Source organism: Ciconia boyciana, chromosome 12, assembly GCF_034638445.1.
Source record: "Ciconia boyciana chromosome 12, ASM3463844v1, whole genome shotgun sequence".
Lineage (NCBI taxonomy): Eukaryota > Metazoa > Chordata > Aves > Ciconiiformes > Ciconiidae > Ciconia > Ciconia boyciana.
Window position 1 is genome coordinate 11,778,916 of NC_132945.1, and position 21,389 is coordinate 11,800,304.

Genomic DNA, 21,389 nt, shown 5'->3' on the forward strand with positions numbered 1-21,389 from the left:
CTCAAGGCCTCAGGCTCCTCCCTCCCTACCACCAAGGTTGCCTGCTTTGGACAGTTCCAGTTGCTTACTCCGAGCTCTCGTCTACCTCCTTTTGTTTCTTCTTCTTCTTCTTCTTCTTTGTGCTGGTCTCACTGGTCTGTAAAGAGGTTGGAGAGGTCAGGAAGGAATCAAAAAGGAATCCCCCACTGCTCATTTCGGGAGGAACAGCCCCACTCCGGACGCAGTGCAGGCTGCCCATGGCCACAATCCTCCCTCACCACTGAATGTCAGCACCATGCCAGGCACCATCCTCCCACCAGGGCCCGTTACAGGGCACCAGAGCACAGAGGTGGCCTGGCAGGAGGAACATGTACCCACTGACTGCCCCGAGGCACAGACAGCTGCTTACCCCATCCCTGCCCCACTGCAGATCCACCCCCACAAGCCTCACCAGTTCAGTTTACAAAGACATCTTTCTCTGCCTTGGGGAGCCTGGCACTTTGGGGACATGCACAGCAGGATGCTGATGCATTTCTCCTGGAGGTATTAGGGAGGGACAGCAATCTCTCCCATGCTTGGACCGTACCATGGCAGCACCCAGTTACATACCACTTCTATTTGCTCTCCCGTGCTCTCAGCTGCCTCTTTGGCCTTCTTCTCTTTCTTCTTCTTCTTCCTTTCCTTTTTGCTGAGCTCCTCTGGTGGTGGGGTGGCAGGGGATGGTGGGGTCACAGCCTCCTCACTTTCACTCTCCGACTCTCGCTTCCTCTGTTAGGGGAACACATTGTCAGACACACCATCTTCCAAAGCTCAAGTGATGGGGAAAACTGTTTGCCAGCCCATTGCAATTATTTTGCTGATTCAATCAAACTTCACAGTTAACAATACTTTGAGCAGGAGGGTGAGCTACAGACTGCCAGTGGTCCCCCTCCAGCATACACTGTCTAGGATTTGCTTCTGCCAGAACTGCACCCCGTATTTCTCAGTGTTTCCTGTACCTCAAATGCTCCAGAGTCTGAAACACTGCTGCACCTTTCCAAGTGTGTGCACAAGCCCTGACTTAGGGAACTTTAGATGCAAGTCTTGCATGGACATTTCTGCAACTGTCTGTAGTTTCCAGAAAGGTTCTCTGGCACAACAAACCTCCATTGTGGCTCCATACAACATACTTCCTTGGATGCTGCAGCTTGTACACCACAAGTCAGAGCTCCTCGTTCTCATACTGTGTTACAGGACTCGCACCCAAAGTGCAACATCCCAGAGACAAACACCCAGAGGTAAAGCCCTAAACAGGTCACCCTACAGCTAGCTCATGGGCCACACAACCACAACACACGTTGGGGCACTAGGCTCCCAGAATATGAAACACCTTCCCCTGTAAAACAACTGACCAAAGCAGCACACAATCCAGCGCCTGCCTGGATTGTGTGCTAAAGGAACAGGTGCGTATCCACTCTTTTATCAGGGCCCGAACAACCTTACAGCCAGAGACGACTAACAATACTCACTTTTGGAGCCCTCTCCAGCTCTGAAACAGGTTGGGGAACAGCAGCTGCCTCTTTCTTGGAAGCATCCCTGAAAGAGAAGATCCCCAGGCTGAGGACAGCCACTGCCTTGCACTGCTCTGTACAAGTACAAAGTCCTGTCCCCCTCACAAGGGCTCTGTAATCCGCACCAGGTGCTGCGTGGGGAGGCTGGTGTGGGGAAGACCTGCAGCCTGCGCCAGGGCCAGCTGGGCTGGGCAACAGCAAGGCCTCCCCCATTTAATTTAGCAGACTGACTCCCTCTACAACCACAAGCACAGGCTAGAAAGGGATAACCATCTGCTCAGGGCCTTTCCCTCTAGCGCTACCCACTAGCAGCACGTTCCCTGGGACTGCAAGAAATGCCACCGCACCCCACAGGTCCGGACAGCTAACAGCCTTGGGCTAGGCCTAACATGCTCCAAGCACAAACAGCAGCACCCAGCCCAGCCCTCACCGCACAGGGCTCCCCTCTGCCCACCATGCAGGAGCCACACACCCTGTACCCACCTGTAATCCACATACTCCTTCTTCCAGGACTCTGGTGTGCTCTCGTTGGGTTTTCCGTGCTTGTCCAACAGACCCCTCTGGATCATCATCTTCTTTTGACTGGCCTGAGAGCAACATGTGACAAATCAGACTGCAGCTCCAGGGAGGAGAAATCCTCCCTGGGGCTTCAGCCACTTGGCCTAAGAGGAGGTAATCCAGGAACAAGCCAAGCCAACCAGTACAGCGTTATTCATTTAACACTTCTCCAAGGACCTTCCAACAAATCACACAAAACATCTCCTGCACAGCAGCCTACAAATCTCAGACAGAAGGCATCTTCATCAGTAAATAAGGGCTAACTTGCGGGGGAAGTAAAAGCAGCAGAATAAGATGACTGTGCACATCACAGAGCTCAGATCTTTGACTAGGTTTCTCCAGCTAATGAGCTGCAGCATTTCGGCTGAACCACTCCAGCTGCAAATGCAAGGCTTTGCTAAAGATTCCAAGATGCCTGAACTGTCCCACATTACCTCACATTTGCTGTGAGATAGATATGCATGCATCCCCACAGCTTCCTACATTTCACCTGAACCACAGGAATGGAATAAGCCACAGCAACTTGACACCAAGTTTTAAGTCTGAGCTGCATCACTCGCCACAGTGAAATGCCAGTCTGGCTGCAGTTAAGCTAGCACTGCTGACCTGATGATTTCCATGACTACCACATGCTTGAGACAGGAGAGGAACCCAACAATGGGTGTTCCCACTGCTCTCGTCCTACAGGCACAATTTAGTGTCTCAAGATAGTTTGCATTTTGGCACTGTTGCAGTTGCACCAGAAGGAAAAGCAGCTCCTTGCCCAGCCCCTCCAGAGCCATCAGCATGGGGTGATAGATGAAGGTCATCTTTGCACAGAGCGCTAATGCCATCTACTTCACATCACTTGGCTCTTTACCAGACGAGGGCTGGTGCTGTACAGACCTGAGGAGCCCATGCTTGAGCACCAACGGCAGCCCCAGCTGGGCCTCAGGTAGAGCTGCCCAGGCTCCGTTGTGAGGGAATGCCTCACTCCCACCAGCACTGGGCTGGAACAGCCCCAGCACTAGGAAACACCACCATCCTGGCTCCAGGAGAGCACAGCGGAATTACAGTGAGGCCCTGGAGAAGACACAAGCGCAGCTCTGCCCGAGAGGCCTAGAGGCCCACATCCCGACAGCTGGGCTCCCACCATCACCCTGGGAATGACCACATCCCCACACTGCTCACCTTGGGACCAAGACCCCATTTGCGGGGATAGGTGTCTCTCTCCATGATCACTCTCTTGATTTTCGCCACAATGCCATGGTCACAGGTAGAAATGACTGCTGTGGTCATCAAGGCAATGGCTGCAGAAGCAGGCAGACAGTTCATTAACTCTTTAACAGCAGAACTGCAACAGCGACGCAGGAACCTGCTGCATTCAGCCTGTTCTTCCTCTGTCAGCACAAAGAGAAGCAACACCCCCCACCAGTGCGATTTCACCCCAAAACCTCACTGGAGGCAAGTTCTGGACTAACACTTCAGAGAGCTGCCCTACTCAAAGGCAGAACACCAGAAGACCAGTTCTGGATCAGTGAATACAGTAAGACCAACGATTTCCCAGAGCAGCACCGACACCACCAATGGATGGGGAAGAGCTCTGTGAGCAGCTGCTGGAGCACTTCCAGGCAGCTCAAGGAACCATGCCACTATAGAAAGGAGCAGTGCTGCTCCTTCGTCAGCTCCCAAAACCTTGCAGAGCCAAACTAGAGACTAATCCCACCAATAAATTGTTTTTCTTGCCAAGGCCCCGAGGTGACCAGAGTGCAGGCAGTACAAACAACAGGGTGGAACAGCTTGGCTGTGTTACACCTCCAAGGACCCTCAGTCCCATGGGTCTGGACAGAGCATGAGGCTGTGCAGCACTGAGCACCATGACAGACCATCTGTACACTATGTCAGCACCTGTTACCTACACAGCTTTGAAGACAGTTAGAACAAAGCACCCTTTCAAGTCACTTCACAGAAGCTAGTAGTTGCTCAAGTTCTTTTACACTGATCTACTCAGGAAGCGTGATGTGCCAGGTAGCAGTATGTGATCAGACATCATCCTTCATCTCAGTGAGGATGGAGCCCCCCAAAGAGGGACTCCAACCCTGCCGGCACCACTTCACTCCTGCAGGCAGCCAGCCACACACCACAGCAGCCCCCAGTAGGACACTGGGAGACTGGAGGGTCTCTGGAGGCTGCACAGCACCCAGACCCTAGAACAGGAATCGGGATGCTGCAGGAGGGCAGCACCACTGCACTCAGAGAATGGATAAACTTCATCATCACCTCACACACAGAGCACAACTGAGCATCACACAGCTGAAACCAGGCTAAGGAACTCTTCACACCTTGCTAAGGAACTCTTCACACCTTGCCAAGGACTGATACAGCTGCTGTTTCTTAACATCCTGCCCAACACCAGCTGCCTTGGGCCATACTAACCCACAGTCCCCATCAGGAAGCACTATTTAAACCTTTTGCACATGGGGACTCATTTGTTGTGCATTCACTGGAACACAGTCTGTTATTTCTGCAGTTAGCTGGGCACAAGAAGAACAAGGAGTTTCACACCTAGGCAGATAGCTTCTCCTTTCGTGGTGATGACAACAATCTCCTGATTAAGCTCAATACCATCTTCGTACCTCAGGACACCAGGCAGCATGATCTTGGCTCCATAGCAAATAGCATTAACCTGGAAATGTAGGGAATAGGAGGGCTTATAAACTATTGGAGAACAAAAACAAGAAGTGCCTCTAATATTTTAGCTTCCCATTGCCATTACTGTCCCAGCAATAACATCCCTACGTATCTATTTCTTATTGTCCACTATATAAAACTTGGGGGCTTTGGAAAAAGCAAGCAAAGCAAAGCACCTATCACAGCAAACAACATGTGAGGCAGATCTCTTATAACCATCAGCATCCTCCTGAAGTAAGGAGAGCAGCTTCTCTGCCACTCAGTTCTTGGCTCTTGCATCTTACTGCTGATCTGGCAATAGCTCATACTAGGTCCTACACAGCTCACAATCAGGACAGCGCTAGCCACCATGTGCATCCTGATCACCCATTTATTGTATTAACTGTACAAGTTCAGAGGACGCTTTGCAGTCTCTGCCTGTCAACTGGCATCATCTCAGGAACTCACCGCACTGTCTTTCATGACTAGCCGCTTGTGTGAAGTGAGCAGTTTCTCCAATGGCAGGATAACTCTTCGCAGGTAGCTGTCATCCTTGTTGTTGTCGTACTGCCACTGTGCATCCAGTACATCATGCATAGTCACCATGTTGTCCTGCAAAGACACAACCCCTCTAAACTCTCCTACCAGCCACCAACTCGAAACACACACAAGAAAACAGCTAAAGTCCAACAGCAAATAGTGTGCTGAAAGGGAGTGAAAAACAGATGCCCAACTCAGAAGCATCAAAAAAGCAACCTAAGAGAGGCAAGAATACTTTCCATCAACAGCTTGAGATCAGCCTGACTTATGCTACCAGACTTCAACCTTCCTAATCTCAGACAGCACTTAGATCTAGTATATAGGGTCTGTTCACATGAAACTTTGAAGTGTGACCAAACTTAAACAAATACCTTGGACTTCTAGACAAAGATTAGTGAGGGGAAGTCTAAATTAACCAGCTATTCAATCTGTGACATGGAATAAATTATTGAAGCAGCTGTAAGCACCGAACATCTGGAATTCAGAAATGACTGCCAGTGATTACAGCTGTGGTAAGTGCACAGATGGGTGGGGAAGTGCTTGCAGTCTGATATTCCTGCTTTGCAAGGAAAGAAATTAGTTCCGGAGTTCGGACGGGCAGCAGGATCCAGCTATGACTAGACTGAAAAGACTGTACAAGGGTTCAAGATCACACAAGACTGCATCTCCCAGGCTCATTTCAATGAAGCACGTTCCCTTCATTGTGCCCTAACCCCAAGTGGTCACAGATTGCTAAGCAGACAGCTCACACACCTGAACTCATGGCACATGCATAGTTTGTAGGCTGAGAAACACAGGTGGCATAAAATAAACTTTCAGTCACCATAGTGCACTTCCCAGTCACTCACTGTCCCAAAGCTTAATTACCAGAACAGGGGCAACACCCTGAACTGAACTCAACACTTTGGTTACAGACCATCTATGGCAAGAGCTCCCATGTTTTCAGGGTTATTCACAAAACTCCTCCCAGCTGCCATGCACCTATACCTTCTCCTAATACTGTAAAACTAATGCAGTTCCAAGGAACTCTTGCAATTCTGACAGTTTCAAATTTGCTGGTTATAGTCAGAGCTACCACTCTACCTTCTCTCCCAGGATGCCTGAGCGCACTCTGCGGAGCTCTTGCATCTGGCCCCCCACGCCAAGCAGCAAACCAAGGTGAACACAGAGTGTTCGGATATACGTGCCTGCTTCACAGCTCACCCAGAAGATACCTGAAATGCACGACAGGACAGAAAAGTATTTAAATACATATCTAGAAATGAACCACATCTAGAAGCTCCCTCCAAGAGAAGCTGTATGTCCAATCCTTCACAGAGCCATCAGCCTGGGGTGATAGATGAAGGTCATCTTTGCACCGAGTGCTAATGCCATGTAACTGACATCATTTGGCTCTCCAATGAAGGATGCAGCAGTACAAAAAATAGATGGGATTTGCTTCTCAGCACACCAAAGTAATGCATGCAGTAGCTACTGCTTGATGGTGGTGAGGATTTATGTCTTAAGACATCTGCCAAGAATAGGAAGCAGACCATTTCACAGGAAATTTTATCAGCTGTCAGCTTAATAGGAAGAAGGCAGGAAAGCCCTGTTTTACCTAATCTTCTGTCAGGATCATACTCCACCAGCTTGCTCTCATAGATGGTTCTGACTCTCAGTTGTCGTTTTACAGCAGCAATGAGGGGTGGTCGCTGAAACAGTGCGCCTGTCAGAGTTTCTATTGCCTGAGGGTAGAAGCAGAAGAAGTAACAGCTCACACCTCTGCCCTAATAGTGGAGCACCCTGGGGTCTCCAGCAACTACAACCACTTCCATGAATGAGAAACCACAAGGTTCATCATAATTTGGTGATGTCATATTTAATAAGGCCAATATGACCCAGTGATGTGGTCAAAATGCTACCCCAGCTGCCAGTGAGCACAGCTGGACTTTTTCATCAGGTGGCAGTATGTGATCAGACATCATCCTTCATCTCAGTGAGGATGGAGCCCCCCAAAGAGGGACTCCAACCCTGCTGGCACCACTTCACTCCTGCAGGCAGCCAGCCACACACCACAGCAGCCCCCAGTAGGACACTGGGAGACTGGAGGGTCTCTGGAGGCTGCACAGCACCCAGACCCTAGAACAGGAATCGGGATGCTGCAGGAGGGCAGCACCACTGCACTCAGAGAATGGATAAACTTCGTCATCACCTCACACACAGAGCACACCTGAGCTCTGCTCCTACCCTCTCATCTCCCACCAATGCTGAACACTTTGCATCTAAAGTACCAGCATGGCTAAGAGCATGCCGAGACTTACCCTGGCAAGCTGAGCCTCACTTTCAATTGCATTGTGCAGCCGAACAATTCCCACATACTCTTTGCCTGAAAGAACGACAAGAGCAGTCAGGAGTGGCCACTTGCATTTAATGTTGACCTCAAGGTCCACACTGCTTCACAGCCACATATCCACAGAGCCCTGAAATTTTCACAACCAACTCTCCTAGGAAGTGCACACAGTTTATTACTGAGTTGGTTATTCTTCCAACAAAATAAATCTAAGGTACATTTATTTCTTCACCAAGTTTTATTTCACTGGATTGGTAGGCCATAAGTTCAGTTAGTACACAAAACCAGTCTGTCAGAAGTGTTTTCACTGACTTAAAACAGCACAAGCCCCGGAGAAGCAATCAAAAAAACCCAAGCTTCTGAAAGCATGGATGCGCTCTCACTGGCTTTGAGTGAGAAGGATAAGCAACCCTTAGGGTCGAGGCATTGAAGACCAACGGTAGCCCTTTCAAAGACTGGAAATCTCCATTTTGTCTCCAAAAGAACTCCACACCTCCCCAGTCACTTAGACTGTAAATGGTCCCAGCCAATACACATACCTGCGCTCTGCTGAGATTTGACCAGTCGTGTTGCCCTCTCAATGCACACAATGAGGCACCCAGTCACCTTTGGATCCAGAGTGCCACTGTGTCCAGTCTTCTCTACTCGAAGGATGCGTCGGATCCATGCAACCACCTCGTGGGAAGATGGATTGGATGGTTTGTCGAGGTTAATAAAGCCAGACCTATAGTGCAAGATGACAGAGAGTAGGAACTAAGCATCAGGGCAAACACAGCAAGAGCATAAAGACTTTGACAATATTTGTCATGGCTGCAAAGAAGTGTATTTCTATACAGCCAAATAAGTGATGAGCCTCACAGCTGCTCTCAGTGAGCACACATCGAGTGATATATTCCACAGTCAAAGAATTATCTTCTCCCCAGACTGCTCATCACTACTCTGTGCTTAAACCAAACCAAACGCTACAAACAAACTCCAAACAATCTCAAAGTCTAGCAGGCCAAAGGACTTTCCATAAACCCCAGAGAATTCCTCAAGTGTTTGCACTTCAAAACAGAAAATGTCTTGAAGATATTAACTATGAAAGAAAAATAAACCACTCTGGCCCTTATTGCACTCACCTGACATAGTCAGAAATCTCTCTCTTCAGGGGATTAGCACCAGAAGAAAGAGGTGTATAGTGTGCCGTCATCACATTTAACTTGTCAAAGTTCTACAAAATGCAAGCAGAAGTTACATATGTTCTTGAGCTCACCCTGGTTTCAGCGTTGCTTTGCCCCAATACACCTCCCCAGTTATACAACATCTGATTTCTACATTTAAGTGAAAGAGCCTCTTCCGAAATGAAAATGACCCAACAATGTTTTACAGAAAGAGAAACAGAAGTCCTGCACTGAAAGAGATAAGAAAGGAGCAGAATACCAACCTTTACAATGCAGGATAAATTCAACATACCCCAGAAACTCAGCACAAGCAACTCAGAAGTCTACACAGACCACAGGCCACTGTCAGACTGAAATAAACAGCTGAAGAAATCTGGTGGGGTCTTTACAAGAGACGGTAAACTTAGAAAGCAGGCATGCAAATGATACTGCTGGACAAACTTTACAACACGATTTCTGTTATAAACTCTGACACAGAGGGTTTGCCTCTGCTTTGAGTGTCATGCATGCTGTTTCTTAACAGTAGGGTTACACAGAAGAGGAGCTGTGCATCTCCACGGGCCTGCACTGAGAGAGGACAAAAGAAGGAGCAGGGATGGGCCACGAGGTTGTCTATAACCCGCTCTACCTTCAGGAGCAAGGGCCACTGAGACGTGTCCAGCTGGGCGATCCGGGACTCGGGCTTGATGAAAAATTCCTCCGTGTGCTGAATGTCCTGAGGACAAGTTACCCGAGATCAGAGAAGGGAAACCCGGAGGCCCGTGCTCGCTCTCGCCCGCGGCGTCCACGCGGCCCGTGAACCGCCCCCGAAGCGGTGGCTCTGCTGCCCGCCACGCAGCGCGGCCTCTGCCCGCGGAGCGGCCACGCTCCCTCCGATGACGGCGGGGGGAAGCCCGTTTGGGCACGCTGCAAGGCACTGCTACTCCCAGCACTACCTCCGGGCCCCACGGACCGTACCACCGCGCGCCACGGATCGGGCTGGGGAAGGCCCCAAGCACCCGGAGCCCGGCCCCGGGCAGCCCCCCGCCGGGCCGCCGGCCCCACACTCACCGCTACATCTTCATCGGGAAGCACCCGCTTCTCCTTCTTCCGCCGCTTCTTCACGCTAGAACCTGCGGGAGCGACACGCTAAGCGTCCATGCCGAGGCCGTGCCGGCCTCACCGCGCCGGGAACGGGGCAGGTTCGGGAGAGCGCCCGCTGCCCCGAACCCCTCCGGGCCGGGCCCGCCGCCGACCCTCCCCCACGTGGCGCCATGGTGGCCCCGAGCGCCGCGCGGACGCCTCCCCGAGCCCCCTCCCCGCTAAGCACACCGCGCCCAGCGGGGCGCGGCACCACCCCGGCGGTTCCCGCCGCTGCGCACCGTCCGCGTCCGCCATGTCCGCGCCGCGTGGTGGTGCCGCCGCCGCGCAGGGACCGGAAGGGCCGCCCCTTCCCGAGAAGCCCTGCGCCAGCACGTGATCGCTCAGCGCGGCGCGGGCCCAGACCGCCCCCTGCCAGCGCCCGCAGTAACCGGCCGCCCCGCCCACACCCGCGGGGACCCGCCCAAGCCCGGCCCCGCCCACCGACAGGCCCCGCCACGCCCCCCCGCCCCCGGTTTGTCCGCCCCGCCAGCACCGCGATGAGCATTCTCACCGCTCCTACCATTAAGTCATCCTCTGTTTCCTTGCACGTTCCATAAATTACCCACAGAAAACCAAAACTGAGCCAGTTCTAGGGATGCGGGATGGCAGCCAAACGTGTAGCACAGTTGCTCGCTAGTGGGAAAACGAGGACACGTTAGCAGGGGGCACAGGGGTAACCTGCTATGGAGGAAAAGTGGTCGGAGGTCTCTTGTACATAGGCAGCTTTCAGTTTCAGATGGTCAGACACTAACACACAGCAAACAACCTATTGCTTAACATATTTGCCCCAGAAAAGTGAAAAAGATGTCTTGCCCCTGTGGCTCTCCTGGAACCTGATGCCCAAAAGGGACGGTGAGGCTACTGTGCCACCCTCCCCCATTGCAGATAAAACCTGTCCTCTATGTTCAGCTCTCCAGAGACTAGTGGAAAGGTTTCCTGATCCTCTATTACTTTCTGATTTAAAGTCATTATCTCTCCCCCTCTAATTTGCAACAAATTTCCTTTTGACAAAAGCGTAGCCAGGCTAAGCAGAAATCCATTCCGATCTTGCAACAAGAAGCCAAGGTGTAATTACACAACACAGAACTGCTGGAAAACTGCATCCCTCGCTATAAACTTAACACTGTGCAAAAATCTTACACTCGTGGGTAGTACAAGCGTGACACTTCCTATGCCTATCGGGTATCTCCCCATCACCTCCCTTTCTGGTGTAGTAAGCCTCAAGTCCTAAACCCATGCTTTTTAAGCCCCCATGCCTTGAGAACTGGTGGTTGTTGTTATTATTCCAAGCTCAGGGTTCCTTAGGACTGGAGTTAAAAGCCTGGAAAATATCAGGCAGCTCTCCCTCTTTCCTTGGGAGTTTATCAGCCTTGATTCACCCAAATCAGATAGGGAACTCCTCTTTTGGAGGAAAGAGTCAAATTTAACAGCCTGACTGTAGAAATGTGTTCTGCTACTGGTCTGGCCTAGATGACCAGGATAAACCAAAAGGTAGCTTCAATACAACATAAAAGCAAAAATTAAAAAATAAAAATAAAAGGAGCCCTCAAAACAACGTGGAGTTCACAAAACACAAGGGAACTCTGCTCAGTCAGACCTACCTCCAGGTCGTAGCAGCTCCATCTTTTGAAGAGCTGGAGAGAACTTCATAGAACATTGAGGTTCACAGCTTGCCAGTCAGTGAACATGGCAGGACAGATACAAAATACACCAAAGTTTTGAATTAGCTATTGCAGAGCAACCTGATGAAGAAATAACTTGTTGCTGCTGACATTTTCACAGGGCACTTCATATTTAGGTATCAGCAAGCATTAGCAGAGAAGGGGGAGGCAGGTGTGGAAGGAGAGACACTGAAATCTGTTTTTTTCTTCATTTCATTTTATAGAAAAAGCTTTCTCATTGCCTCCAACTTATCCACGTGACTGACAGCGATTCAATATTGGTTTTGGAAGTTTGTACAGGAAATATTTCCCTGGCCCCAAAAGTCAACATTTGCCCAGTGAAGCACAAGGATTTCTAGTTCCTACGGTTTCTTCATAGCAAGTTCACTATCAACTTGAAAAACACCTGAAATATCCTTGAAGCAAGCAGAGAACTAACGGCATGGCGGTATTAGAACATACAGTGGATTTTCGTACTTCGTATTCACACGTTGATGGTGACAACCCACAATACCAGGGAGAGGGTATTTTCCAGGCTGCTTTAACCAGCAGCCCAAGAAGAGGTTTGCAGGGGAGGGAAGGGTGATGAAATGCTAGAGAGAACCTTTTCACCCCAGAAATCCAAGTGCTTCCTTACAGAACAGTGCAGTTAGGCAATCCAAAGTAAGAGCAAAAGCAAAATTATTTCTTTTTATACAACTCTCAAGAAAGTACGTTAAAATCCTAACTACATTGACTCCAGTCTTCAGGACAGTAGGAGGCTGCTTCCCAAGCTCTCAGAGCTGGCATACCTGCCTCCTTGTCAGCGGGTGAACAGCAGCACCAGCTCACAATGAACAGTATGAGGAAACATGTCAAAAGGTACAGCTAACGTGGGGGCAAATGGCTCTCCTGTCAGCTTCTTCCCTGGGTCAGATGGGCAGCACAGCCTGTGGAACGCAAAGAGAGCATCCTTTAGACCAGTAGCAGAAGCCTTCCCACCATTATCGGTAGCACAATACCACAGAGGATGCGCTAAGGAAGTATCGTGTGTTTGGCTATCATGCCTCAGAGTCTGCAGCTGACACTGGAACCATCAATACTGAATCCCAAACCAGCTCTGAAAACCTAATGGACAAGCTGAAGAGTCAGTGGTAGGTTTAAAGCTCCCTTTCTCACACGACATCCCAGCTGAAAGACACTTAATACCCTTAGGAAACAATCCTCAGTTTTGCACTACCTTCATTGGCTACCTGCAGACAGATTTATCACCTGCAAATGGGCCTGCCCCAGATAAAGACTTAGCTACATGATTAACCCTAAGCAGGTGACTAATCACCTTGGCTTCACTTCGTTGGCTAGGGGCCAACCTTCCTGCAGTGAACCCAGTGGGCTCCATATCCCACATCCAGATGTGCCGTTTTGTTGGGGAAGGATGCACAATGCCATTACAGCATGTTTGCGTTATTTTCTATTCCTTACTGATGCACTAAAGTATCCTGCTGGAACATAAAACCCAAATAACCCACTACCTTAAACCAGTGAGTGCAGCTTGCAGGTAAACCCAAAGTAACACAGAAGCATAAACCACTTCTGACCATGCACTGACTAGTCCTGGATCACACCTGCAGAACTCACCCAGTGAAATGCAGTTGCAACAAAAACCTTCCTAAGCCAAGGTCAGATATTTATGTCCTTGTCTGGACATAATAGGGTCTGTCACTAAGGTCAGTGGAAAGGAAAAGAGGAGGGTGCTCACTCAAGAAAGTTCCTCATGGCTTCACCCTCTGGCTTGCAGGAGATGTAGAGCAGCCTTCGGATGGACGTGCAGTTTCGGATGGCTCGCACAACCCTATAATCTGCAAAAAAGATACCGTGCATTCCCAGTGACCCACTACCACCATGAGCTCTCCAGAAGGAATGACTGCACAGCAAGCATCACAGAACTGCACTGAACTGTCAAAAATACAGGGGAAAAAAGAATATACACATTTTGCCATGTCCTGTCTCAGATGCAGGCTCTTAGGAGGCCGGGGATGCGACCCACGCTGCTAACAGCTCAGCCAATTTGGCAGGGTAGAGCAGTGGGAGAAATCCCTCTGCTTCCCAAGGGGATGCAGGATGAGAGAAAAATCATTACTTAATTAAGCAGAGGCACGTAAAACCTTCCACACACACTTGTGAGACCGCATCTTGGCACCAGGACCAGTCTGGGACTTCCCAGTACACACTGGAGCAAGTCCAGTGGAGACCACTAAGATGGTTAGAGGGCTGGGGCACGGTATGCACGAGAAGAGCGTGAGGGCTGGGGTTATTCAGCCTGGGGAAGAGAGTGTGAGCAGGGATCCATTTGCTATCTTCAGGGGCCTCATGGGGGATTACAGAGAAGATGGAGCCAGAATTTTCTCAGAGGGCCACGAGAAGAGGATGAGAGGCAACAGATGCACTGCCGCAAGGGGAAACTAAATATATTGGGGAAAACATTTTCAGGAGGGGGTATCCACCCTTGGACACATTCAAACCTCAACTGGGCTTTACAGCCCTGTGCAACCTTATACAACTCTGAAGTTGGCCTTGCTTTAGTTGGGAGATTGCACCACAGACCTCCAGAGGCTCCTTCTCTCCTAAATAATTCTGTGAGCCTATGAAAGATGGAAGAAAGATTAGAGCTGTCTGCTTTAAAGAGAAAGCATGATAAAGGCACTGAAAACAGCAGACTCTATGGGATTCTAGCTGCTGTCAGCAACAAGGTAAGAAACTAGAGACTAAGCGAGCAGAGGGTTTGGAGCCAGTATAACAGGTCTCACGGAACTTGTTCAAAATTAGCTGTTTTCAAGATGAAAATAAATAGCATATTCTCTCACGGAGCCCAGCCCGAGATGGGTTCACCACAGCAACAAGGGGTTGGCCATCCTCCCACGATGACAGGAGTTGTGGTAACACGGCCTCTGCCTTTCCACTGTGAAACTCACAGTTTGAAATTCCTGTGAAGCAAAAAGCAATCACATGAACTGAGCAGAGTCGGTCTCACCAGACGTTAGGTATAACATGAAGTACCGCCCTTTGCTGCGTGGAGGTAACTTGTTAGGATCCCTCTGCTCACTTCTGCTTCCAATTTTTCAGCAGTTAGTTTGAAACTTTGTGCCACGGCGAGTTTGAACTCACCATTGAATGCTGCATTCCACCTGGCATCTGCTATTGCCTTCTCCACCACCTCAATACCAATAATCTTGGACACTTGGTGAGCCAGAGAGAGACCAATTGTGCCTGGAAACGAGGGATACAAAAATACTCCATACATTCATGCTGAAGAAACAAGCCTTTAGATAGTGGGGATCATTTTTGGCACGCAAAGCACCAGCCCTGGGGGCCAGGTTCACACGGCCACTGCTCACCCGTTCCACAGCAGATGTCGAGGAGGACGGTGTCCCCACCAGCCTGACTCAGCTCCCTGACCGCTTGGTACAGAACTTCTGCTCCACCTGTGTTTACTTGGAAAAAGGCATCTGGAGAGATGCGAAACTTCAGGCCGAGCACTTCTTCAAAGATGTGCGGTTCTCCGTGAAGGAGCTGGAAGGGGGACTGCTCATGTGAGCAGCGTGTCATGGTGCTAGCAGAGCACACAAAACCCAGCTGTTAGAAGGCAGCAGAGAGGCAGCTGATTTCCATTCTCATTCCCGGGGTGCTCATGTGCAGGGGAGGATGGTTCTCCCCCCACCACCAACTTTTATTTCATGTGAGCCTTTCAACAGGATCAAAGAATTTTGATTCTTTGTAAGGGACCTGTAACTTGCACAGCCTAGAATTCATTAAAAGGATCAAAATGACTTTGCAGAGGGCAGCATTCCTAGGGTCTATTCCCCAGTTTTGCTGCTCATGTGATTTACTGTCTTGGGAAAGTCACTATAGTTTTTTTCTTCAGTTTCCCAGGCTCGTAACTCCCATGAGGTAGAGCCTTAATGTATTCAAGTATTTCAGGTCTGGAAAAACAAAAGATGTGGCCATCTTAAAACCACACCTGCAAGAGGCATCCAAACATCTGTCACTCTCTTCAAGCACTCCCTGAACTGGTAGAATTTGAATTTGGGGAGAAAAAGGAGGTGGCTTTGTTTCCACTCTTTCCCTGTGTCAAGACATATACCTCTCTTGGAAATAAAGTGAAGTCAAGGCACAGGCTGTTCCAGGTCCACACGTGAAGAACTCCTTAAGCAATGCTTTCTGAGTAGCCAGTGCCTCCTGTCAAGGGCGAGAAAGGAAAACGTAGCTGTTTGGGTAATCCGATTAGACACCTCTCCCCAGCAATACACCCAGCAAGCTCTGGTCAGCCAGGTGTGCCTCTTGCCAGGGGCCCTGTCCTCCATGTACTCACCTGGCCCAGCTCCTGGGGGTGGAAGGTGATGATAGCCATGGTGTGGCCACAGTTGGTGGTGCGTACCACGAGCTCCCGCCAGTGTCCACCTTCGTGGAAGAGGATGCAGGGGTCCAGGGGGGAGCGACGGATGAACTCCTCATAGCACTGAGCGGAGGAGAAATGGCACTTAGGACAGCAAAGACAACTGCCCTGGTCTTAGCATAACTCTGTGCACTCCAAACGGGTGGCCCTTCCACCAGTATCATCTGTTTTTTCTGTTTGATTTCAATACACTGAGTGAAAGCTCTTTCCAAGTTCTTGGAAGACATTTTAATAATTTCAACTTGTGATTCTTATGTACTTTAATAGATTGGCAGGAATTCATTGTCACTTGATTAACTTCATTCTTTGGGACAGTTTAGAGGCTCCAACATTAACATGCAAGTTTTAAAAAAAATATTTATCCATCAACCAGAGTCAGGCCTGAAACTTTTCAGAACGTGAAAATGGACTTGAAAACCCAGTGTAACTAAAATTACAATGTTCTCCCAAATAAGAGTTACGGCACTCCTCTGTTCCACAGTCTAGGGAGAGACATGACTGACTTTATTTACCTGGGCTACTTGTTTGTGTTTTGTGGGTATGTTCCTCATGTGGTCAGCTTTCACACAGACAATATTTCTTCCTGGAGAGAGACAGAAAGGTATTTAACTGTTTTGTTTCAGGGCACGTAAGCCACTGTAGCATCTGACATGATAAACTGTGGTGAGGCCTTTCCCCTGAATCCTGTGATGTCCTGGGTACCTGCGGTCTGCAGGACCTGCCAGAATTCCCTTTGCCAGTGATTACTGTCACTAACTTCCATGAAGAGGTTGGAGCTCCAGGAGCTTTTTAAATGCCCTCTAGCAACTCCCAAAGGAGCCACTGCGCTGTTCTTAAACTAAGGGAGCCAGAGCAGAGCAAGCCGGTTTTCTAACTGGAGAATAATGGTGTGGGCTTACAGCAGTAAAGCAGTTTAGGCTGCCTGGAAGACAGCATTCCCACTTTAGTTTAAATGCTAAACTTCTGCTGTCAGAAGTAAAATGCATCCATGGAATTATTTTTTCAATGAGAAAAGTACACAGCGACCACCCCAGCACCTCTTGCTATGGATGTCGAGAAGCAAAACCTAGTATCAATGGTGTGAACGAGTTCACCACTGAGCAGCTTGCAAGGAGCACACAGCTCACATCTTCGTTGCACAAAACCAAACTGCTTCACGATCCCAAACGCTCCAACATTGCTCTGCTGCCTATGGACGTGCAACCCCCCTCCCATGCTCTCCCTGCTCAGCACAGGCTCCTGGAGCACGCCAAAAACATGGGAACAGCACAACTAAGAATAACAAAGCTAAATCCTGGAGGGCCTGCTACCACAGCTGTCATCCTTACTGCTGTATTTAGCAAATTAGAAGCTGGCGTTTCTTAAGAAGCTAATGAACTGAGGTTTTAAAATTGCTGCCCCGCACTTGGTGGCGTTTCTGTTGGTGTCCCCCAGGATTCAGGCTTCTAACTTGGGTGGAGGCTGTCACAGCAGAGCCTTGCCCCAACCCAGCACACGCCAGCGGTCTTCTACCCAGCTCCTTGTCCTGCGCTGACCTCTGCCAGTTCCCACATACAACCCCACCGTTTTGGGGTTCCCATCTGGTCCTCGGTTCACAGAGAAAGTAGATTTGTTTCGGTAGCCATCAATGACGGGCTGAGAGAGAAAAGAAGGAAAAGTAAAGCCTTGGATTAAAAGAAAAAGTAATGGAGGAAAGCCAAAACCCAGCCTGGTTGTTCTGCTGGCAACACAGGAAGATACACATGAATGTGCAAAACGCAGAAATGGAGCTTGTGCGCGAGACCCCCAGTACTTCCCCTTGGGAAGAAGAAATGGCTCTCTGTGACAGAATGGTGACAGGTTTATCAGGGAAGGCTTGGGCACAAAAACAAGGGTTCCTAATCACTGGGCTTGTTTCACTCTCCGGCACTCACAGGCTGCAAAGCAGAAGCTAGCAAGGACTGACACAGACACGTTCTCTGCAACCAAGTAATCCCCACCATAAGACTCTTCGGGAGCCAAGTGAGAGACTGTTGGTGGCTCAGAGGGGAGAGTGTTCCCACGGGATACTCACCGAAGGGACTACAGGCCGGAGGGGACAGCAGAGTCCACCAGGTTTCTGCACATCGACGCCCAGCTCCTCAAGACGAGATGCCAGTGTCTGCAAAATCTTCCTCTGGCTTTCATACTTCACCTGCAGAGGAGTCCTAAGCCAGAAACATTCTCACAGGACCACACGATGGTGGGCAGGTCTTCATCACCCACCTCTGGGAAGGCCAACAGGAGGGAATACTGCAAGTGGGATATAGTCCCAGAGGAACTCTGCCTTTCTCATCACCGCAGCCGCTTGGAGCAACGGGGAGAGAGAGAAATCCTGTGCCTGTGGTCCCCAAGCGCTGGCCTGGAGCATTTGGTCCAACCTGAAGCTGCAGTGAACCAGCTGTCCCGCACTGGACAGGCTCACTGTGCAAGTGCCCATCCTCTGTGCTGTTGGTGATCACACATACCACCCGCAGGGAACCTCCCAGTTCTAATCCTTCACAATAACTGAAGAATTAAAGCAGCAGTAAAAGGGGTCTGAAGAGTTTACAGCGTTAAGCGACTAAGATGCTAGGGGCTGTTCCTCAAGGGGGATAGGAGGGGCAGTTGGGGCAACAGGACAGAGAAAAGTCCACATAAGCACCTCTTACCTGCAGCTGCTCTTGATAGGGAAGCCTCCACAGTGGAGTCACCGCGTTCACTAACCTGGAAAGCACAACATCGCGGCAGTGCCCAGAGGTACTCGCCTCCTGATACTTACAGCATAACATCCCCGCCAGCTGCTTCATGGGCAGGACTGTTCTGGTACGGGCTCTGCACCAGCGCTGGCTGTGAACATCCAAACTCCCTTTTTGTGGCACCTTCCTGGTGCAGAATACTTGTGGCTGGAAGAGGGACCCAGGAACCACAACGACCAGCTCTCCAGAAGGACAGGTTGAGCCTTTGGCAGAAGATTGACCAGCGACACCTGGGTGTCCTGGGTAACCCAGGTATCTTTCTGATCCTCCTATAGAGGACAAGGCCAGGAACAGCGTTTCCCCCGCACAGGGACCCAGAGGCCCTGCCGAGCCCTGGGTGAGATCTGACTCCAGGCTGGTAAAGCCAGGGGAATGAGTATTCAAATGTTACTGCGGTCAGAGGGGAAACACAAAGTGCAGGCAGAGAAGGGGGGGGAGGGGGGGGAAGAGATCATGCTGTAGCTTCAGACAGGCTCTGTTGCTTTCTCCCACTGAATCAGAGGCTTTGGCCATCCCTTGCTGCTCTGAGGACAGCCCAAGTCCTGTCTCCCTAGAGTTTTCCCCTAAAAGAGAAAGATGCTTCTCTCATCACTCGATGCATCCATGCTGCATCATCTACCTGCTCACATTTCCAGCCACTACTGCATCTTTTTTGCTAATGCTAGATTAAATACTAGATTAAATCCACCACAGTGAAATGCACAGTTTGTGTGCACCAGGCAGGGAATTACAGGCTGCTCACTCTCACTGACCCGGCCACCCACGCAGCAGCAGTTTAGAGATAAACCTCAGAACTTGCCACCACTTGTATATGAGGCAGGGCAAGCAAGAACAAAACACATAAAAGCTGATTTAAAAGAAAAAAGAAAAAAAAAAAAAAAAAAAGACAGAGTAAGGGGTGAAGTGGACATGACCCAAACTATCATAACTATCCATCAACTACTGACTCACTGAGCCCATGGAGAACCTCACCCCACAGCTGGATAAGCTGCTGTTATTGCTCACTGAGATTTTTGGAGCTGCTTCCAAAGCACCCAGTGGCAACTACTTTCAGGCACAGAACTGCAAATCAAACGGACTACTACTTTTTGCTTGCCAGTATGGCAACTGCTCTGCTCCCAATCCTTTCCTCTTAGATTTTTTCATTTGTCTCTTCCATTATTCCTATCCCCAGGCCAAGCTCCAGGGAAGCCAGCTGAGCCCTGGCTCTTCTATTCCTACTGGGGAGAGCTAGGTGGAGGTGAAACCCCCAACGCACTGCTCTAACTGCTTCAGGTGCTCGGTGCTTTGGAAGAGCGCTTGGTCATTTTGGAAAAGCCGTACCTCTCCTCCCAGGAGGAACCCGGCAGGCCGCAGCCCTCCCTGGCCTTTTTCTTCTCCTTCCACTTTGCTGCTGTCTTCTTCTCCATCAGCAGGCTGCGGTCCCGACCGGGCAGGCTGCTCAAGAGAGCACTCGAAGGGCAAAGGTGCCGGCACAGTAGCCTCAATGCACGGGACAGAGCCATGGTGCGAAGGAGAGGGGCTGCACCCCTGCAAGCAGCACAGCGAGCCCACCGTCTGCCTCCCAGGAAGCCGCACATCAGCTACGCACCTGGACACGGGTTGAGAAAAACACCCTGCTCGTGGCCAGCTCCGCTCCAGAAAGTAAGCCACTTAGTTTAAAAATACCCGCGGCCGGTCTGACCCAGCGGGTGCATTCGAGCTTTGCTCAGAGCTGCCGGACGGTGCTCGCAGCGCAGCGAGCGCCCCTGCCCTGGGCCGGACGGGAAGCGCGGAGGGAACAGGCCGCTACGAGCGGAGTTGCGTCCTCGGCCGCAGGTGCCCGGCCTACCGGCAGCCAGCGCGCTAGGGCTCGGTTAGGAGCGCCCGCTGCCAGTCCTGCTCGCCCTGGGCCCCGCCGGTGCTTTCATGGCTCAGCTCTTATCTTGCGTGATGAAAAGCTCACTCCTTCCGCTCGCGGCCGATCGCCTCCCTGGCGCTCGGGTCTCACGTGGCGGGACGCGGTGTGCTGCGCTTCCGCCGCCCTGCACAGCGCTTACGGCTGAGACACCCCCGCGCCGGGAAGCGCCGCGCCGCGCCCCGCCCCGCCGCGGGGCGGCCGAGCCCCCTGCCAGCGAGCCAGGGCCAGCTCCCCCCAGCCCACGGGGCACTTCTGCTCGGTGGCCAGTCCGGCCGCGCTCCCGGGGCCCGTGCCTCGCCTCCCGGCGCAGCGCCCCAGCTCCGCTGCAGGCTCCCAGCCCGGCACCCTGCGCTTTCCGGGTCCGTCAGCGGCGACGGGGCGGTTGCGGTGCCCGACCCGCTCGCCTCGCCGCCCCGGGGCAGCGAGCCGCGCCCAGCACGCGCCAGCCTCGTGCTCGGGGGTCGCAGCGCGGCACGGCGCAGCCCTGTCCGCATCCGCGAGCGCACAGTGTCCAGCAGCTCCGCGGCAGCCCGGCACCCCGGCGCGCTTCTGCTCGGGGAAGGGGGCGGAGGATGCCGACAGCCACGCAGGGTGCGAGACCACCCTGCGGAGCAGGGCAAGGGGGCTCCTGCTTACGCCCGTCCGCGGGGGCGGCATCAGTCAGTGTCACCGCAGCTCACCCCAAATGGCCTCTGCCCATTTAGGCACCCGAAACAAAGACAGCAGCAGTGGGTGCGATCAGGTCCGATC

General features: G+C 51.2%; 2 protein-coding genes and 5 non-coding genes across 7 annotated transcripts in view; all 7 read right to left on the reverse strand.

The window, feature by feature from the left end:
* The window catches only part of DKC1 (dyskerin pseudouridine synthase 1), a 12,200-nt gene extending 1,969 nt beyond the window's left edge, over window positions 1-10,231 (reverse strand). Inside the window, exons 1-15 of the mRNA XM_072877477.1 lie at window positions 10,130-10,231; window positions 9,819-9,880; window positions 9,397-9,483; window positions 8,727-8,818; window positions 8,145-8,329; window positions 7,577-7,641; window positions 6,874-7,000; window positions 6,360-6,490; window positions 5,205-5,348; window positions 4,632-4,752; window positions 3,258-3,376; window positions 2,013-2,116; window positions 1,488-1,554; window positions 589-747; window positions 69-136 (exon numbers count right to left, since the gene is read on the reverse strand). Coding sequence (XP_072733578.1) covers window positions 69-136; window positions 589-747; window positions 1,488-1,554; window positions 2,013-2,116; window positions 3,258-3,376; window positions 4,632-4,752; window positions 5,205-5,348; window positions 6,360-6,490; window positions 6,874-7,000; window positions 7,577-7,641; window positions 8,145-8,329; window positions 8,727-8,818; window positions 9,397-9,483; window positions 9,819-9,880; window positions 10,130-10,145 — 1,547 coding nt within the window. The 5' untranslated portion in view covers window positions 10,146-10,231. The remainder of the gene's footprint in view (window positions 1-68; window positions 137-588; window positions 748-1,487; window positions 1,555-2,012; window positions 2,117-3,257; window positions 3,377-4,631; window positions 4,753-5,204; window positions 5,349-6,359; window positions 6,491-6,873; window positions 7,001-7,576; window positions 7,642-8,144; window positions 8,330-8,726; window positions 8,819-9,396; window positions 9,484-9,818; window positions 9,881-10,129) is intronic.
* On the reverse strand, window positions 2,864-2,939 carry LOC140658765 (small nucleolar RNA SNORD83). The gene has a single exon (XR_012044862.1). It is a non-coding gene; the product is annotated as a small nucleolar RNA SNORD83 (small nucleolar RNA).
* Window positions 4,105-4,351, reverse strand: LOC140658762 (small nucleolar RNA SNORD17). The gene has a single exon (XR_012044859.1). It is a non-coding gene; the product is annotated as a small nucleolar RNA SNORD17 (small nucleolar RNA).
* On the reverse strand, window positions 6,052-6,186 carry LOC140658768 (small nucleolar RNA SNORA36 family). The gene has a single exon (XR_012044865.1). It is a non-coding gene; the product is annotated as a small nucleolar RNA SNORA36 family (small nucleolar RNA).
* On the reverse strand, window positions 6,594-6,669 carry LOC140658761 (small nucleolar RNA SNORD83). Its single transcript, XR_012044858.1, has one exon. It is a non-coding gene; the product is annotated as a small nucleolar RNA SNORD83 (small nucleolar RNA).
* LOC140658763 (small nucleolar RNA SNORD17) lies at window positions 7,226-7,472 on the reverse strand. The gene has a single exon (XR_012044860.1). It is a non-coding gene; the product is annotated as a small nucleolar RNA SNORD17 (small nucleolar RNA).
* Window positions 10,232-10,423: 192 nt separating the features above from the next.
* LOC140658628 (tRNA (uracil-5-)-methyltransferase homolog B-like) lies at window positions 10,424-21,124 on the reverse strand. The gene is made up of 13 exons (XM_072877279.1): window positions 20,063-21,124; window positions 18,653-18,707; window positions 18,037-18,156; window positions 17,519-17,618; window positions 16,496-16,566; window positions 15,900-16,046; window positions 15,672-15,766; window positions 14,926-15,140; window positions 14,696-14,797; window positions 14,395-14,514; window positions 13,290-13,389; window positions 11,492-12,480; window positions 10,424-10,523 (listed from the first exon to the last, which is right to left on the reverse strand). Exons 1-12 carry the CDS (start codon window positions 20,317-20,319, stop codon window positions 12,354-12,356), a joined length of 1,509 nt encoding a protein of 502 aa, XP_072733380.1. The 5' UTR covers window positions 20,320-21,124; the 3' UTR covers window positions 10,424-10,523; window positions 11,492-12,353.
* Between the last annotated feature and the right edge of the window lie 265 nt (window positions 21,125-21,389).

Coding starts and splice junctions, on each gene's coding strand:
- LOC140658628 (XM_072877279.1), bottom strand. CDS start 20,319: ATGTGCGGCTTCCTGGGAGGCAGACGGTGGGCTCGCTGTGCTGCTTGC. Junction 15,767..15,899: donor ACCCCCAGGAGCTGGGCCAG/GTGAGTACATGG, acceptor CGCCCTTGACAG/GAGGCACTGGCTACTCAGAA. Junction 12,481..13,289: donor GCCATGAGGAACTTTCTTGA/GTGAGCACCCTC, acceptor TGCGTTCCACAG/GCTGTGCTGCCCATCTGACC.